Genomic DNA, 18,740 nt, shown 5'->3' with positions numbered 1-18,740 from the left:
TACAACTCGCTGAATCTAAAACTTTAAAACAGATCGAGCTCCTTTTTTGAAGTGTTGGTGTGCTTCTGGGTCACACAAGTCTTTTCTCATGTTTTATATATGAAGTGTCATAACATAAAATAACATAAAAATGCACACCTGCACAGATTGGGCCTCATTCATCAAACTTTGACAAAGTCGTGTGAAAATAGTCGAACTAAAAATTATGACGGGTTTACAAAAGCTGATTTTCTTCGTATTTGTGGGTGTATGTTGATAAATGTCAATCATCCATGAATTACCTGGTGTGTGCACACAACTGCTGATTTGCGTTTGGCGACGCCCACAAAATGCTATAAAAAGGCCAAGTTCACAGATTAGAAAGTGCAAAATGGCTACTAAACAGCTTTAAAAAGAAGCATTTCTCTGAGGCAGAAGTCAACTTTTGACTCATGTCTATGAGAATTAAAAATATATATATTTAGCAGTGTATCCAGCTGAGTCACAGAGTTTGGCCTGAAAAGACCAAAATATGGAGAAATTATGGAGGTGAATTCGGTGTCATCCATCTAGCGCAATATAAGTGAAGTCCAAAAAATGGTTTGACACAAAAACTGAGTTAAAATAAAGTGTTACTCTAATCAGCAGAGTTTCTTGGCTTCCAGGGGAAGCCAAACCACGACAACGTTTTTTTTAAAGTTGACCAGATACTGTGGTAAATGGAGCTGACTAACTCTTCCACTAATATCAATTCTGCCTTTCGCACCACCTTGGCTTACAGTTCTCATCTGCACAGACCCCGGCCCATCCTCCTTTTCTACAGCACCATTTCATCTTAAATGAACAACTAGCCTATATATATATATGAAATAAATGCAGTGTGTACTGTTTTACTGAATACTGAGTTCACAGCTTAATTTTCAGACGCCCCTGAGTCAACAAAGTCATAACTTAAGTTATATTTGTCCAACCAGTTGCAAGTCCGATCATATAACATCACCAAAATAATTACTGAATATTAGCTAGCTTGCTAGGAAACTTGCTACATAACACTGTATATCTACGTCTAGAGCAGTAACTCATGTTCATTGTTAATGTTATTGTTAATGTTAGCCAAGCCAACTACTTAGCTCTCAATCCTCAGACAGCATAGCTAATTTTGTAATTTATCGCTAAGCACTATTTATGCTAAGCAGTATGTGAAGAAAAAAAAGCAAAGTGGTGATGTCATACAATCAGGTTTGCGATCAGCCAGATTTACTTGTTCACCTAGGGACTTTATCATCTGCAATATCAGGATGTTCAGCATTGCAGGCCTGGTTAGTGATAAAATCAGCCATTCCACAGTCAGCAGCTTAGCACGCTGAGAGCCAAGGGGCGCTGAATATCAAGGCCAGGTGCCCCCTTGTCTCCTTGTTTGCGTGTGTGTGTGTGTGTGTGTGTGTGTGTGTGTGTGTGTGTGTGGTGTGGTTAGCTCTAGTGCTTAGTATGTTATTGATGCTCTTATCTGACTAGGGCTAAAACAGGGGAGGCATATGACCTGTGTAAACACATACACACACACACACACACACACACACACACACACACACACACACACACAGAGCAAACACAGAATAAAGCAGGGACGTGACACAAAACAGAAAAAGCTTTTTGTTTAACCTATGAGCCAACAAATTCAGATAAAGTAGTGGGGAACCTGGGGACTGTTATCATCAGAGCGTCTCTTGCTAATGAAGGTGCCATAAGAGTGTGTGTGTCAGAGAGAGAGTTGAGGGGGATTATAATGCATTAAGTGCTCCTATAAATGCTTTAGACACTGTTTACGAGGGCCCTGCAAGAGAAGAGGGGGAGAGAGAGAGTGAGAGAGAGAGAGAGACAGACAGACAGAGAGCGAGAGACACCAATAATTAAATGAAATCGTTTAAATGGAGTGTCTTTTCCGCTCTCTAACTTGCTTTGACTTAGACAGTTAAGAGAAATAGAGACAACAACATGCTAATAAAAGAATGAGTTAGCGTAAAGCATAGGCCTGTGGCTGGTGACGGTTAACCGAGCCACCAGTGATAGGAAAAAACTTGGGGTGGGGGTGCACTGGAAATCTGTACGTCTTAGTGGTAGGCAGATATCATGAGTGCGTCTATGCCAATCTCCCGCCCACTGTTCATGTCCCCCCCCCCACCCCCACCCCAACCCATGGTTTAACCATTTACAGCATTTTTTCCACAAGGTTAACAGATGATTCTGTCACTGGCACAGGCCTTAACAGCACAAGATAAAGAACACAAAGAAGAAAAGCACAGATGTATTGGAATTGAAGGGAAGGAGTTTTTTCTTTCCCTAGGGAACTTTTTCCTTAAAACCTGTGACCAATTGCTCTTATTAAACCCAGCACTGAGGAGCACAAACCAGGGCTTTCCTGTCGCATGACCTTTAATTTGTGCATCACTAGCCTTTAGTATTTTCTTCCTTTATCCCCTCATGCTGTCTTCCCATCTCTCCTCTTGTTTTCCTCTTTCTTTTTCTCTTTCCTGCTCTTCCTCCCACTCTTCCTCTGCAGTATGTTTAAACTTTTAAGCAGGCTTATACAAGAGAGCCTCAGGGAATAGCACGTAGCACTCTCTTTAGCACTCCGCTAACTGAGCCTCGCATTCTCTTTCATGCCGAGGCCCAAACTCGCGAGTTCTTCAGTTCGAAACTGAAACTCTTCAGAGAAACAATGCTGTCTTAGAGCTTTGCGCTCCACTGATGGCAGTGGTTCAGGTGTGAATAACAGACGATAGCTTCAGCATATCTAAACTTCAAGACATGTAAGTGTAAGACACTTCAAAAACACCTCTGTATTATTTCTTCTTGCAGGCATACACTGTACAGAACCAATATGGCATTCCACATTCAGAGGTAAGGGCTATGGATATTCTTGTTCCATACTTACAATGATAATTTTATGACGTATCTACGTCGGTTCATTTAAATTCTTCCAGCAGGCAATAAAGTAGAGTTTTGAAAATTTGTAACTTCATACAAAAGGTTCTAAATGTTACTGTTAGACTTACAAGCAGGTTATCATTAGTGGATTTTCTTACAAAATGTATCATGCGGAAATCGAGCAAAATCCAACCACAACTCCCTCTGTTGTTCAATTTTGTATATATTGATTAAGAAATTGCTGTAGGTAACATACTGAGATCTACACCACACTTTTTCAAACAAAAAAAAAGGTTCCTCAAGGGTACTCAAGGATATTTAAGAGGTCTTTGCTTTCCAGAAGGGTTCTACTTGAAGCCTTCTGTGATATAGGGTTTTACAAAGAACCTTGAAGGCTTTCTCAGAGTGACAGGCCAAAGAACTCTTAAGAGTTCCAGATTTGACTTAATTTTTTTTTTTTAAGAGTGCACTTTTTTTTTGGATGGTTACATTTCTATGTTTCTGTGTTGTTAATAATAAATCAATGCCAAAAGTTCAATGCCATAGAAGAATCCTAAAGATCCAGTTGTGGTTCCCTAAAGAACATATTGGTCAATGATTTATTTGTGGTAGGAACATTTTTATTTCTCTGTGGCACTCAGAAATGTTTAAAGACCCATCACTCAAAATTTTCTCAGGACCTTTATTTTTAAGAGTGTATGGAGAACTATTCGTATTTGGAGAACCATCTAAAACATAAAGGTCATTTCATGATCCAGTGGGTTCTGTACACCTCAAATCCTACAGGGTTATTGTTACAGGGTCCCACTATTTATGGAACCCATGGCAGCTGGAATCCACTGTCGAGTGTCTAGTTTTAAAATATATCGTTTTAGGCTATATAATTGTCCATATTTTAAAACTTATATTGCACCTGTTCTCTGAATACTATATTTTCTAAAGATTTGTGCCATGACAGTGTGGCCACTATATAAAAATTGCTTGATTAATATATAATAGTACCCTTTTTTTGGCAAAATCTTGGTAGTCCGGCTGCAAATAATTTTCTCATTTGGCTTACTAGTGCTAGATTGTCATTATTTAATGATTCATTCACTTTTTCCCATGTATGTCTTTCTCAGTTGGCCAAGCTGCACCAGTTGTCCATGCAACAGGGTCTGACACCAATCGCTCAGCCAGCAGCTACAGCCGTCCTGCCTGGTAGGTTTGCCCAGCTTTGGTGAACAGAGGGGAAGAAGCCTAACATTTATAAGAAAATGATCTTAAGAATGTCTGTCTGGTTGGAAGAATGGAGGGTGCATGGCCCCCTTTCCTGTGAAGATCATAGTAGCTTTCTAATATGGAAATCTGATCAAATGTCTCTCAGACTCTTGATCAAATAGAATGTTATGGATGCCAGTATCTTCAGATGTCGTCTCACGTTGAAACACCTGGGAACAGGAATGTGGATCAAATAAACCTCCCAGCAGTGTCTGTCTCAGCCTAGCCACTGCACTTGCACTCCATGGGCCATATGGTACATGTAGATTAGACCTGGGTAAAACAGGGCCAAGTCTAGCTGGGATTTCACAGTAAGCACCGGAGGCTTTTAAAACCTATTTCCAAGCCCAGCCAAAGGATCATCTCATTCTCCCAAGACCTGCAGACGTGGGATATTACCGCCTTCTTGTCCATAATTCTGGGACATCTCTCACCATGTCTAGGGATCCAGTATATTTGTTTAGAAACAAGGATTTTTTTTTTCCAAGCAAGCCCTTTTGGATGGCACCAACCTTTAAGCATTATGGTAAATAAGCACTTTGGCTTGGTGAAAAAGAGAGAGAGGGAAAAAGCCTCAAAGCAATTTCCGTGCATCGGAAGTGAGCACAATAGTAGCCCCCCTCTTGCTACCGAAGCTTGGAGAGCGTATACCTCTCACGAGATGGCTGCAGAATTCGATTATGTTGGAGGTAAAAAGCTCATCAGTCAAGGCAGTGTTTCAGTCTATTAAAAAGGGCTCTTGACAGCTAAGAGAGCTGGCTCAGGGCCCAGCCTAGATAAGATGTTCGGAAGTGGAGACATAGGTTGGTTTCATTGGAATGCAAGTAGTAGCATCCAGGTGGGGTAGCAGATAGCAGTGAAAGTGCTTTTCAGCCTAAAGAAGCCATTCTTCACATATAATGCTAACCTGGTAATTCTTTGGATTGTTCATGGGCTTCAGATGTAGCTTGTGTGATGGGTGAAGTATTCTCTGTGCTCTTTTTTTTTTACACAAGTTACAGCATCTGCCTAGGGATTGAGGGAAAGAGTGTGACTGAGTTGTTTACTGGCATGTTTTTGGGAGGAAACCAACATGTACACAGAGAGAACACTTTGCACAGACAGTAACTCGAGTTCAGTAACCCGAGCTCATGAGTTCAGGGAGCCTGGAGCTACCCAAAATACAAATTTGTGTTCTAGGCTACACGTCGGAAGCAAAGTTATCTATAAATTAGTTTGATAGTTAGGCTACCTTACCTAGTGCTACATAATCTAAAGCTGTGTACTATTTAATAATATTCTAAGCAGTGGCCCAATACAAGATATTGAGAGCCATAGTCCAGGAAAGTTCTTGGATTTGTCAAGTTCAGCAATTCGACGCCATGTATTGTTCTCTTCCTGCTCGGATACACAGTATCCATGAGCAGCCATCTTTAACTGTGATTATTAATGGCATTATAGTTGTACCAAATCTGAAAAATAACTCGGTTTGATTTTCAAAATGCCACACTGTCATAAAAGTACATTTTTGTAATCAGAGTCACATCTATCTACAATTTTTGTTGAATGCTTCATTTGTTACTTATACAGTGTGCAATTCACTTTACTCCTGAATCCTGCAGGCATTGCTAAATGCTACTCAGCTCCTGAGCTGGTAGGTACTGAACCTTGTACAGTGAAAAATAACATACATTACCCACTCTGTAAGGCCCTTGAGGAAGGTTTCTTCAACAAAAAACACTTAGAACAGAAAATAAAGACAAATATATCACATCCACACTAAACGTCATTAAATGAAGGCCTCACAGTAGCTGCAATTTTCTTTCAGCCCGTCAGACAGAAATAAGAAGGACTGGCATCCATCATGTTCCATCCAGGGCATTTCAGAAGCCCAAAATATCAGCTCCACATCAAGTTGAAGTAATGAGCAATTGGCGTGAACGAAAGGGGGGGATCATTTAGTGCTGCAAAATGCAATTGAGTTCTCCTGAGCTTTGCTAACTCCGCATCTCTCCTCTTTCTCAGCAGGCATGGAGTCCAGCACCCAGACGGCATCACAGGAGCTCCTCATTCCAAACGATGTAAGCGATGCACGCTTACTTCTTCACACTTTTTGATCACAACCGGTGTCCGCATTGCGTCTACGGCTTAATTTTTACAGCTGTAATTTAGTTACAGTCTTAGTTAATGAGGCAGCCTGTCTTCACTAAGTCTGCAATTTGGGAGGATTGAAATTGCAGCCATGTGGTTTTAAAGCACAGCTTTAATTTACTCATAACCCGGCATATGAGTAGAAGAGGTAGTTTTGAAAGAATACAGCCCATAGGACATCTGTTCCTACATAGCCTGAAAGGAGCATGTTTGCATTATAATGTGGTTTCCTTGGACTGAAAAATATCTGTCATGGTACATAAATATCAACTCTAAAATATCAACAAGAATTATTCAGAAGAAGAAGGATCCAACAAAAATAATAAGCAATATCAAATCTACCATATGGTGCGGTGGGTGAGTTTTAATATATTAAAACAGATGACACGTTGACACACACCTGTGGGCTTGTTGATGAAGAGCATTTGTGGCTGTTCATAACTCATAAAAGCACAACGCAGCCCTTAAAGGCGTTCCAATATCTTTCATCCACCTTGTCATATTTCGTTATGTAACCTGTAGAGACAAACAGCCATCCATCCATCCATTCATCCATCTATCCCTCCATCCATCCATTCATCCACCTTTCTCTCTGCCTTGCTTCTCTCAGTGGAGCTTCAGTTGGTTCAATCTTGTCATGGCAGCTGATGTACTTTGCTCACCCCAGCTGTCAAAACAGAGTGGTAAATAAAAGCAACATTTCATCCTTTCATCGGAGGCCTGAGCTCAGCGCGGAGAACATCAATGTGTGTGTCATGGCTGTGCGAGGGGCTCCCCCCTGCCTCGATCTCTCTCTGAGCCCACTAGATTAATCCACTGGCTCCCAACCTGGCCAAGGGCTCCTGCAATACCCGCCCGTGTTCGTGATCCGCAATGGTGCATCGCATGCTTTTCTATTTTAAGGACTTCTGCTTGGGCAGGGAGGAGGATCCATTGTTATTCGGTGTTGGGTTTTTATTAGTTGTGGTTCATAGCAGAAGAGATTCTTGGAATTGTTATGAGACAAGTGAACAAGTGCAAGGAATGCAGTTTCAAGGACAACGCAACACTCACTTTCAGCCATACAACTGTACGCAATGTAATAGCCTCCAAAACCTTTTAGCAAACAATTGGAAATGTACTATTTTTTCACTATTTAAAATATATAAACTAATACGGTTAATTGTCAGGTGACCATGACATGAAATAAAACAGCATGTCCCGACACATCATCATTTTTACATCACGTCATACGTTTTATGCATTTATTGTTGTGGAACATCCATGAAACCATTGATTTCTTGTCACTTATACCAGCTATAGATGGATGTTCGCTTTCTGTTCAAATTATTAAGACAAAACAAAAAAAAAAAAAGCATGTTACCGAGAAACTGCAAAACATATCGTCCTCTGTCCTTCCAAACAACTTCACCTCTGACTTTTACAAAGCACTGACACTGGAGACTCCTTTTAAATATGTCAAAAATTAAAATGAATCAACAGTTCTGACCAATCAGAATCGAGAATTCAAGTGTTGTGATATAAATAAATAAAAAAATACAAAGATAGAATTGGAGTTATTTTTTTGGATGGATATCGTAGGTTTTTTCTAGTGATTGTTAGTTTTACCTGTGGAGCCAAATGAATCTGTCAAAGAAATTGCAGAATATGTTCAATTAGAGAATAATTAACCAAAACATTACTGTGCAGCCCTATATAGCACAGTTATTCTTTAATATTCAAAAGTTAAAGAATAGACAAGATTGTAGTAAAATTGGAAATCCCACTTGTCATGTTATATTAAATCTGCCTAATGCATCTGTTCTATTAGTACATTTAGAAACCTTTGCAAATGTGTCACAGGCTTCAAAAACATACGTTTCCCTCCCAACAGGACCAAATATGAATGTTTCCACATTCATATTCCCAAAAAATGCTATGAGCAGAGTGATAACATGGCATTTATTATTGAAATGGCCTCACAGCGTAGTGATTCTGCAGCAAGGCAAGATCAAACAGACATCAAACGCCTGGCAGAACGAAGTTGTTTATCACAAGCAATCACATCTTCCTCTCTAGAGGAGCTCGTTCTCCACAGCAGCCCTCCCCACTAAGTCTTCATGAACATGTGGCAATTAGACAGGGATCAGAGATGGTGCTTGGGAACACAGTGGCACAGACATCAGGTCTATAAGTCTGAGGATTGGCCAAGACTGGCAGGATCAGTGGGAGCGGCCTTGTCTTTGCTGAGCTGTGGCCTTCTTCAACTCCTTGGCTTTTTCGAATTATAAAGGCCACGCGAAAATAGACCTAATGCTAGCTTAGGACTTGAGGGGGACTTACCCTAGCTGATGTGGTTGTTCCCATAGTGGCAATATCTTCCAACCAAATAACAGCTGAGGTCAAAAGTTTTGAGATTGCACACTTTTGCTAAGAATAACACGAAAAAATGGGGAGTGGACCCTGCTGTTTATTGCGTCTCAAGGATGGGTGGATGAATAATTCAAAGCTTCATAAAAGCACAGGATGGGGATGGACCATGCCGGGGTGGCAGCAAGACCTGGAGGTCTTCCACCAAGCACTTAGACACCGACATAATCAGCCGAGCCATTAATAGCCTCAGGCACTAGGGAGAGCAGTGTGACAAATCAGGAGCTGCAGCAGCCATATGACTTGTGAGGAAAGGAATGTTCTGTGGGTAAAACACACAGAGACACACTCAGCTACTCGCAGTGCGAGGGAGGAATGCAGCGACAGAGTGGGTGAGCGAAATAAAAAGAAGGAGCTGTCTGTCAAACGAATGCCAAACCGCCAACACATCTGCATGGGGGTCACTTTTTCATTGTCCAAGCCTGACATTATTCCCTAGGCACCTTTCAGAGCCATTGCTTCAGACCCTGAGCTTTAGATAACTGTCCGATTAACTGCGAATTTGATCTAGGCTTCAATGTTGAGTTTCAAGATCAATAGCCATTTAACGGCACAGACAGGCGATGCGCATCCAGCGAAGGCGTCTTGTTTTACACGTTTTGACGGTCTACAGTTGAATACAGATTGAGGAGTTTGTGGACTACACTTGACAGGCTATCTGCTTCACACAGCAAAGCACTGTGGGTTAACAGATGCGCTCGAGTTTTATAGCAGTGCTCCAAAACATAGCCAAAGGGTTCTATGATACAGTGCTATTTTGAGGTGAAAATGAAGGGCTTGAAATAGTAATCAAAGTTAATGATTGTTATAAAAAAAACATCAAACATATTTTCCAAATCAAGGACCACTACTGTATATGGACAACAATTTAGCCCTAAATTTTTAATTCTAGTATTAATGGTTTGTTACATACTCTTCTAAATAAAAAAGATATTGGGCTGATTGATGATCAGTTCTGAACCACTTACAACATAGTAATGACCCATTTAGCCCTGAAGAGGTTTCAGAATCTTCAACGTATTTTTTCATGATTGATAACATCATTTTGTGAACATATCATCTGCCAAGTCGTCATTTTCATGACACCGAGTCTCTCGGAAGTCATCCAAATGATTTGGAGTCTCAAACCCAAAGCTGCTTTTTGTTACCCTTCACTTTCTGGTATTTCTCAGTGTACTGGGGCCCTCACAGTTATTGAAAAATGTCACACTCAGCTTTCTCTGCTGTACTGTCTGTAGTGCTGACATCACTCCTCTGACAAGTTCAGAACCACATACAGTTCCCAAATGACCGGGATGCACTTAATGAAATATGAAACAGATTTTGCAGCGTCCTACCAAGTGCAAAAAAAAAAAAAAAATCATATTCAGTCAATCCCAGTAGTGCAACAGAAAACTCATGCACTTAAAGTTTTGTTTTGTTGGTTTGTTGGTTCACAGCAAGACATGAGGAATATAGGGATTTATAATGCACCAGCTATATGCTAAAAAGTCAAGGTGCTGGCCAAACTGGCCACACCCACCAGCACAAACAGTTACTAAAATGACTAGCACTTCTCTTTGTAACTTGTAGCATAATGGTTACCTTCATTATGTTTATTATTGCTTCTCCTCTGTCCTCACAGCTGATTGGTTCCATCATCGGCAGGCAAGGTACGAAAATCAACGAGATCCGCCAGGTGTCCGGGGCTCAAATCAAGATTGGGAGTCAGCTGGACAGCACCAGTGACAGACACGTCACCATCACAGGCTCTCCAATCAGCATCAACCTAGCTCAGTACCTCATCACGTCCTGGTAAGCACCACAAGCTTGGCCACTGTACTGGAGCCAAGGCATTGGTAGACATCTTTCCCCATATGCTAATTTTCAATACCATGCCATGATATTACCCTAGGGTGTTTTTCCACTGCACAAAATACTGGAACTTTTGGCACAATCAAGTACCATAGGTTGCACTTGTATGGCATTTGATACCTGAGGGTACTTCAGGATAGAGCTCGCAGCACTGTTTGCAGCAACACAACAAAGCAGCTATAAGTCATTCATTTTCAATGAGGGCTGGTGAATTCCAGTGAGAGTAGCTGAAGCAATCGTTAGTAACACGAAGTAGGTTGAGCAAGCGACACAACAAAGATAAGCGAAACGAACCTTATGCAAATGAGAAGTGAAGCGATTTGATTACCAGTAGGAGTGAGGAATGGTGGTATGTTTCTATTTTTCCCCTCGACTATGAAACATTATCCGTGTTTTTCGGTTCCACATATTTGTTCCTACTCACAACTCCTGAGCCAGTAATAATCACTATTTTGCTATGAGCTTGAAGTGTTTGATTTCCCCAAACTAGAACATTGTTTTTGATACATCAAGCCCTTTAAGACTGTAAAATTGGTGGAAAATGTAAGAAAAGCAACACACTATTTCAGGCTCGTTCTGATACTAGTACAGTGATGCACCGCATGGATGCATTTTATGCATAAGCAGTTCCCTTCAGTATTTTATTTTTAGTGGGAAGAAATCTAACGTGGGTGGTTTTATATACGTTCCGTAGCTAGCTTGTGTGGATATCTCACTAGCCTGGCCCTACCAGTGAAAACCAGCAGTAAACTAAAGATAGGAACACCCACAAGCGACCAGTACAGAGTGACATCGCTGCCAGCGTGAGCGCATTGTTAGGGGGAAAAAAGAAAAAAAAGAAAAAAAAAAAAAAAAAGAGTTCCCCAGTGATTCCTTGGATGGATGGTTAAGTGTCTTGCTCAAGGACCCAATAGTGGCAGCGTGGCAGTGGTGAGACTTTCTAATCAGGAGCTCAAAGCCTTATCCACTCCATTTTTTTAATTTCTTAGAAAACACACCTGCACAAACAGGGCATATGCAGCCCAAATCAACAGAAATGCTTTTATTTGTTTCCTATTATACAAGAGGTAACATTTTCAGCAGGCTCTATTGTGTTTATTATATCCTTACAAGGTTATTTCCATCTTGCCTAATTTTCATAAAATGAAGTTGAGACTAAGGTTATTTTAATGATAATGTTTTCTCATTATTGTTCAGGACATTTGAGAACCTTTCATTCCATGTTGAACTTGACAATGGCGTCATTTGTTTCCGTGATGAAAATGCTTTTTCATTGTTATAGTGGTCATTGTGACCGTTTCACTCCTCTCTTAATCTGGTGGAAAAAAGTACTATAACACCAGAATTTATGTTCTTGTTTAGGCCGGTTCTTGTTTCTGAATATGCAGTGGAAAAACACTCTTGCATATGGATCTTTTTGAATAAAGCTGATTTTAGATGCAAATTGGGATCTTCACAAACGAAAACAAGCCACAAATTAGGACCCAGTTGTTCTTAGAATGAGATCATAAAAAATGTCTGACTACAGTGGAGAGAAAAAGGTGACACTGACTGCATTTCACTCCTCTGAGATAGTCACAATTTGATCAAATGTGGAGTCAGACAAGACAGGCATCGATTTCTGAACGCTTCGACGTGTTTATTAGTGTACTGTTCTCCTGTCAACGTCAGCTTTAATGTAACATGACAATCTAACAAATTTCATACTTAACTCAATTGAATGAAAATAACCATCAAATGTCTTATGAAGACATAATAACATAAATCAAATCCACATCAAAATATAGAGTTGAATAAATAATCAAATAATCAGTTTATGATTATCAGTGTGAATCAGTGAAATTTAGTAAGATGTGTTACAATGCTTGTTTGCTGTAAACTGATTACAGTGCAATATAGCTGAAATGGTTCCTTTATTCTGACAGAAATTCTGACAGTTTTCACATATTCGCACACATTGCTGGAGACACTCATATTCATAGACATAATCAGATGTCAGTGGCATATTTATAGGCCTCCATCCTGAATCAGCAGGTATACAGAATGACTCATAAATAATAAACGGAGGCTCGTCCCAGGTGTGTTCAACAAGCAGATTGGTGCAGGGTCAGTCTTCTTAATAAGCACCTTTTTATTTCTTTCCAAATAAGTTCCAGTATTCTGCTCAGAAACAAATTTCTGTTGGCTTTCAATATACTTTTGGCTTGTCCAAGTTTTATTTGACTTGTGCCTGATTTAATATGTACACAATTTTCCCCTTGCACCAAATGTTGTCTATTACACAAGATGTGTTTGGTGTTCAAAATTTGCTTCTTTAGAGCTGTGAGGCCAATGTAGCTAACAAGTTAGGGAAACTACATGCCTAAATAATCACACACTTCATGACCTTAGTATTATAAGGTTTTATCTGGATGAAGAGCCATTTTGTAATATGGGACATCAAATGTTTTGAAATTGCATCTAGCAAAATTCAAAATTTCCTTCAAACTGACTTTACTGAAAATTCCGAGCTGATTAGAAAGTAAATTACATATACTATAAGTTCAATTCAATTCAATTTTATTTCTATAGCACTTTTAACAATGGACATTGTCACAAAGCAGCTTTACAGAAATATATAAATTCCGAATATAAATTTTAAATTTAGAAATGTATCCCTAATGAGCAAGCCAGGGGCAACAGTGGCAAGGAAACTCCCTGAGATGACATGAGGAACCTTGAGAGAAACCAGACTCAAAAGGGAACCCATCTTCATCTGGGTGACAACAGATTATAAATCATTACTCTTCTATATAGTCAAAAATTGTAATTATGTTAACAGTAACTTCTGAGCAACTTATGAGTATGAGCATCAGAGTTATTTCTGAATTCATTATAGTTTTAACGTAAAGTCTATTGTATCATACTGAAGTTATAAACTGTTCAATGATGGAGACTTGAGTGCAAACTGTTCTTAGAAATTGCAGTCTTAAGGCTATCCAAGGAAGAACATCCATAGCTATCTTTATGGTTTCTATGTGGTACAGTAGTCTCATGATGATCTTTGGCGATAAGTTGGTGCTAGGTGACCTTTAGTTCCTCAATTACACCGGAAATGTCATTATTAAGCACATTTCTTGTAGCTAGCTAATGTCAGTGCTACTCAAGTCTGTTCTTTGCTTCAAGTGTAAATAAAACCTGGAAGTTGGCCATCTGTGCTGTTCATCATGTGTTCATCCAGGATGATGGTTGGCTGTAAGATTAGTCAAAAAGATAGGAGTATGTGATTACCTTATTTTCAATTAAAATCTTATAATACTGAGGTCACAACTTGCCTTAACATACAGCATTTGGCTCAGCAATATCACTTGTACATAATCAGTTGGGTCTCACTTTATTTTACAGTACATAAGTAACTGGTAATTAATATATAATGTGGTAATTGGCTAGTATGTAGCAGACAAATTTGTGGTAAATAACTGGAAGATAATAGTATTTAAGTATTTTGCGGTACATACCAAAGAAAGAGTACTTTATTGGATATTCAAGTATATAGTAACTTATGCAAAAATGATCAGGATTCAGTAGTATTACTAAACGCATTTAGGCAATAATTACCCCAAAATCAACAGGAAATGATGTAGTTGGTGCATACTTTGCAAGTTGGAACTGTAAGTACATAGTTAACGTATAAAAATACTAGTTATAAAGCAGAACTTGATGCAAAGAACTACCCTCATAGTGGTACGTACTACGAAACAATATCTATGTACAAAATGTAAATAAATAGAATAAAATAAAAATAAAAATGTATAATTGCTGAAGTAGTGAAGCTTTCTGTTAGATGTTAATGTAACCTTTAGGGAAGGAGTCTCCAGTGTCAGTGCTTTGTAACATTCGGCAAGTTTTCCTCCTCAGGAAAGTCTTCAGGACAAAAAAGTTTACGCTTTCTGATTTCTCCACTAGATCACAAGCTGTTTTATTTTTGTTATTTTGTCTTATAAACTTTGAAATCGAAAAAAATGGTTGATGAAGGACAGACTGTGTATAGCTACTATAACATAACTGACAAATCGCTGTTGTACAAGATGATTAAAACACTTCAGGCCATGCTGTTATAGGAGAATAATTGTATTAAGTCAGGGCCATATAATGCCACCCCGGCATTTATCAATTTCCTATAACAGCATGGCATGAAGTGTGTTATTTCTTTTTTACCTGGTAGGTTTACTAGTTGGCCCACTGTAACAGTATGGTAGTAGGGGTGTAAAATGAAGTGCATTTTGCGCATGGTACTTATTTTATAAGACTTTGTGGTATTTAGTCTGTAAACTTAAAAAAAAAAAAAAACAATGTTACTAGGAACATATATAAGTCATTTGTAATACAATGGAAATAGAATGTCAAATAAAGTATATTTTGTATAGTTAATTGTTAAATAAGTGTAATTAAATTGTTAATTAAGTGTGCTAATTAAACAGTAGCTATTATCTACTGGGGTAATTATAATCTCATGGCCCCAAGTACTATTACAGAAACATTATCGTTTTCGCAAGCTGCACATGAATACCCAGTAAAGTGCTATTTGGTGTATATTGCAAAATACTTACACTTACTTCATATTTCCCCCATTACATACTAGTTATTACCACAAATTTCCCTATTAAATAAAAGCTAATTACCACACACTTACCTATTAGATACTAGCTACTTACTACATAGTAACTTATTATTAATAGCTACTTACCACATATGGTACTTACCTATTAATTACCAGTTACTTACCATACTATACACAGTTGAATAAAATCATAAAAGGAGAATAAGCCCATATATACAAATCAAACTGGAACTTTATTATAATCCTAACTATTTCAAACATACTTGGACTATACCTCTTATCTAGTTGGTGGAGTGAAACTGATGTAAATCTATACACTTCCCATTCTTGTTAGGCCTGTAGCTCTGAAAACTGAAGAAGTAAACTTCTGATAAGGGCAAAAGTCTTGTGAATGTAATTTTAAGCCAAACTGCTCCTTATAGAAGGGAAAAAATGAAAGTAGCAAAGTCTCAGGGCAGTGAATCCATAGTGGTCTGGTTCCACAATGTTTCATTAATGAGTCGATTAAATCATACACTTTCATCCTGCCGTTTTTATTCATGTCTCAAAATTCAGACTAAGGACGCCACCCATCCTTCAAAAGACGCAGCATTACAGAGTGTTGCATCAGAAAGTTCTGCATATTGAACACACCCTGTTCTTTCATATCACCCATTGACCTTGTGGTATGACAAATTCAGGATATACCCTAAAGCGAGAACACAAACGCACGTCATACGTTGAATTCGCAATGGATAGCATACTGCCAAATGCATTTGCTGTCTTTTCCACCGAGTGTGGATTGAGGAAGTCCTAATGAATTTAAAATCATTCTGTTTCCTTTCCCTAAGCCCCTACCCGAGCCATCACCCCGAATTAAACAGCACCTCCCCCATGAGTGCCAAGGTCCCCCCTCAAATAATCTGTTGCAACCTCCAGCAAAACACACCTCTCTTATGATTTTTTTCTTTTTGTTTCCTTTTTTGTTTTCTTCTATTTTATTTGAATTCTCTCTCAATTTCTTTCTTTAACATGTCTTTTATTTAACCTTCTAACCCTTCTCCATCCGGGTCCCTTCCCCTGTCCCTGTCCCTCCACCTGTCCTTCCCGACACCTCTTCCTCTCCGCCCTTCCTCTCCACTCCTTCCTTGTACAGTTTAGAGACCGCCAAATCCACCGCCCAGTCCTCCTCCATGTCGAGCCCCGTAGAGCTGAACATGAGCTTCACCCAGCCCGCCTCCCCTGCCTCGTCCTCCGCCGCAGCCCTGGCAGCGATGGGCGCTCTGCCCCATGCTCCAATCCTGGGCGCCCCCTATGCCCTCCCCCTCTCCAGCCTCCTGGGAATGAAAACCGTCCCCTTCCTGGCACTCTCAGCTCCCGCCGGCACAGCTGCAGCCGCCGCCGCCGCCGCCGCTCCGGCCCACGCTACCCTGGCATCCTACACAGCCAAGATCTCTTCAGCCAACGGCATCAAGAAACCCGAGCGCCAGAAGTTCGCGCCGTACTGACCCTCTTCTTGAAAGAGACAAGAAATCTCACACCTCTGTTCAAACAAAGCGAGGAGTTCCTCTACTTTTACCTGTTGTAGCCGTGTAGTCAAAAGAGACTTTACCCTTTTTTGTTCGTTTTGTTTTGATATAGCTTGTTACAGAGCTTGTCCTGAACTTGACTCTACTAAGACATTAGGACAATAGCGTATTTAAATAGCTCTATTTATGTTTTCTTTCCGGCTGATGTAGCCTCTAAAGCCATAGCTTATTCCTAACCTGTAATTTTCTCCGAATCCTAATACTCATCTATTGTCTGCTCTTATTTATTAATGATTACAACATATTCCCGGCAAAAGACTTTATACAATGAGACACTGGTGACTGATGCTAAACACTTCTGTATCAGCTTTTATACAACGATATCTGTGTATGCCTCTGTATACAAACTTTCTCATTTTTTTAATACTCTGAACTATATATTTAAAAAAATTGAAAAAAAAACGTTTTTAAGAAGTCGACAGGTTTAAACGCTCGCTTTGTGTTGGTTGTTTTTTTTTTATGTTTCATCACATTTGTTTGAAAATGAGTTATTTATTTTATTTATTATGACTGTTTTGTTTTACGATCAATGGTTTCCATAAGAACAACTGTTTCCACTCACAGATTTACAGATTCTCACTCTTCACTTCATTTACAGAGATGAGACTTGGGACTAATACTAGGTCCTTTTTCTTTTAGAGAGAATTCAGGTGTGTGTAGAAAGGCCATGGCATTAATGCTAAGCTAGGCTGGATATTGACTTGACCCACACAACCGTATACACACACACACACACACACACACACACACACACACACACACACACACACACACACAGACAGTGTAACACAAAAGCAATACTGGACTGAACACTTTGATTTTACTCATAGACCCGGACATAAATGTGTATCAGCTGTAGCTCTTCTAATCATGACTGTTTTCATTCACAAGACTTTCGTACACATAGACCTTGTTTTAGTTCGGTTCTATTTTTTTCATTTGAATAAATATATGAATATAACTCACTTATTTTTGTAAAGCCAGATCTTATGGACAGAACATGACAACGATTCCTCACCAATTCATCCGTTTGATGTGGTTAATCTCGACCCTGTGTATGTGTTCCACTTTTTGTGTTTCCTTCTAATGCCTCACATAGTCATTTGCATGAATTCAACTTGGCGTCTATGCAAAACATCTCTCGGTGGTTCAGCGAGGTTTCCTGTGTCACGCCTCATCGGCAGCTCTAAATAACCCACTGCCGGGTTAAAGGACTACGCCAAAAGCGAGCGACGAGGCTGACCGCAGATATTGAACCGTACGATTATATATAGATATATATATAGATATATATACATATACATTCTATATATTTGTTGTATTCTATCCATTAACTCATTCCAGACATTAACACATAGTAACCACCACTTTATACTGTATAAAACGGCACATGCATTGCTCTATGACATGCGACATTGCACTTGAACGTGATAATTCCACTATGGCCAAAATTTGAGTGTGAAATGTTCAACTGCTTGACTATTCTCTCTAAAAAAATTTTTTTTTGTTTGTTTGTTTCTTTTTTTTTTGATTTGCACCCGGTTGTGACCTCGTGTCAGCCTGGCACATGTGTGTGTGACTCTTGATTTTGCTCCATTATTCATTAATGCCATACAAATGAATAAAACCATACTGTATTAACTTGATTCTCGTGCTTTGTTGTTCATTGTTATCTCAATTAATGTTTCTAAATCTAACATTGTCTAAACACAGCCTCGACCCTCGTGCTGCATTCAAAGGAAAAAAACAAACAAACAAAAAAAAGCTATGTGGATTCTCTGGTGTAAAAAAAATATATATATGTAGAGACTATGACAAGAACTAAAATCACCTTTGGTTTGTCATTTTTCAGTTCTTTTATTTCAACTTGTTTCTCTCAGGGTTAAAAACAAAAAACAAAGAAGAAAACACCTTCCATGATATGTGTAATATGAATATGGTTTATCTTTTATACCACAGTACTGTTGAATGCGCTGATTGGTTAAATGGTGTTGTTTAATTGTCTGTATTAA

General features: G+C 39.2%; 1 protein-coding gene across 6 annotated transcripts in view; it reads left to right on the top strand.

Annotated features, from left to right (window-relative positions):
- The window catches only part of pcbp4 (poly(rC) binding protein 4), a 96,804-nt gene extending 78,430 nt beyond the window's left edge, over positions 1–18,374 (top strand). For 3 of the 6 annotated variants that reach the window (XM_034314147.2, XM_026932727.3, XM_026932725.3), the window contains 5 exons: positions 2,839–2,880; positions 4,029–4,107; positions 6,172–6,227; positions 10,331–10,500; positions 16,296–18,374. In XM_034314147.2, the coding sequence (XP_034170038.1) occupies positions 2,839–2,880; positions 4,029–4,107; positions 6,172–6,227; positions 10,331–10,500; positions 16,296–16,647 (699 nt within the window). In that variant the 3' untranslated portion in view covers positions 16,648–18,374. Of the gene's footprint in view, positions 1–2,838; positions 2,881–4,028; positions 4,108–6,171; positions 6,228–10,330; positions 10,501–15,990 lie in introns of all 6 variants that reach the window. The other 3 variants (XM_026932729.3, XM_026932726.3, XM_026932728.3) reach the window with 2 other exon arrangements.
- The last annotated feature ends 366 nt before the right edge of the window (positions 18,375–18,740 follow it).

This window comes from Pangasianodon hypophthalmus, chromosome 20 (genome assembly GCF_027358585.1).
Source record: "Pangasianodon hypophthalmus isolate fPanHyp1 chromosome 20, fPanHyp1.pri, whole genome shotgun sequence".
Taxonomy (NCBI): Eukaryota; Metazoa; Chordata; class Actinopteri; order Siluriformes; family Pangasiidae; genus Pangasianodon; species Pangasianodon hypophthalmus.
Note: the sequence above shows the minus strand (reverse complement) of the source record. Positions and strands in the feature narration are given on the sequence as shown.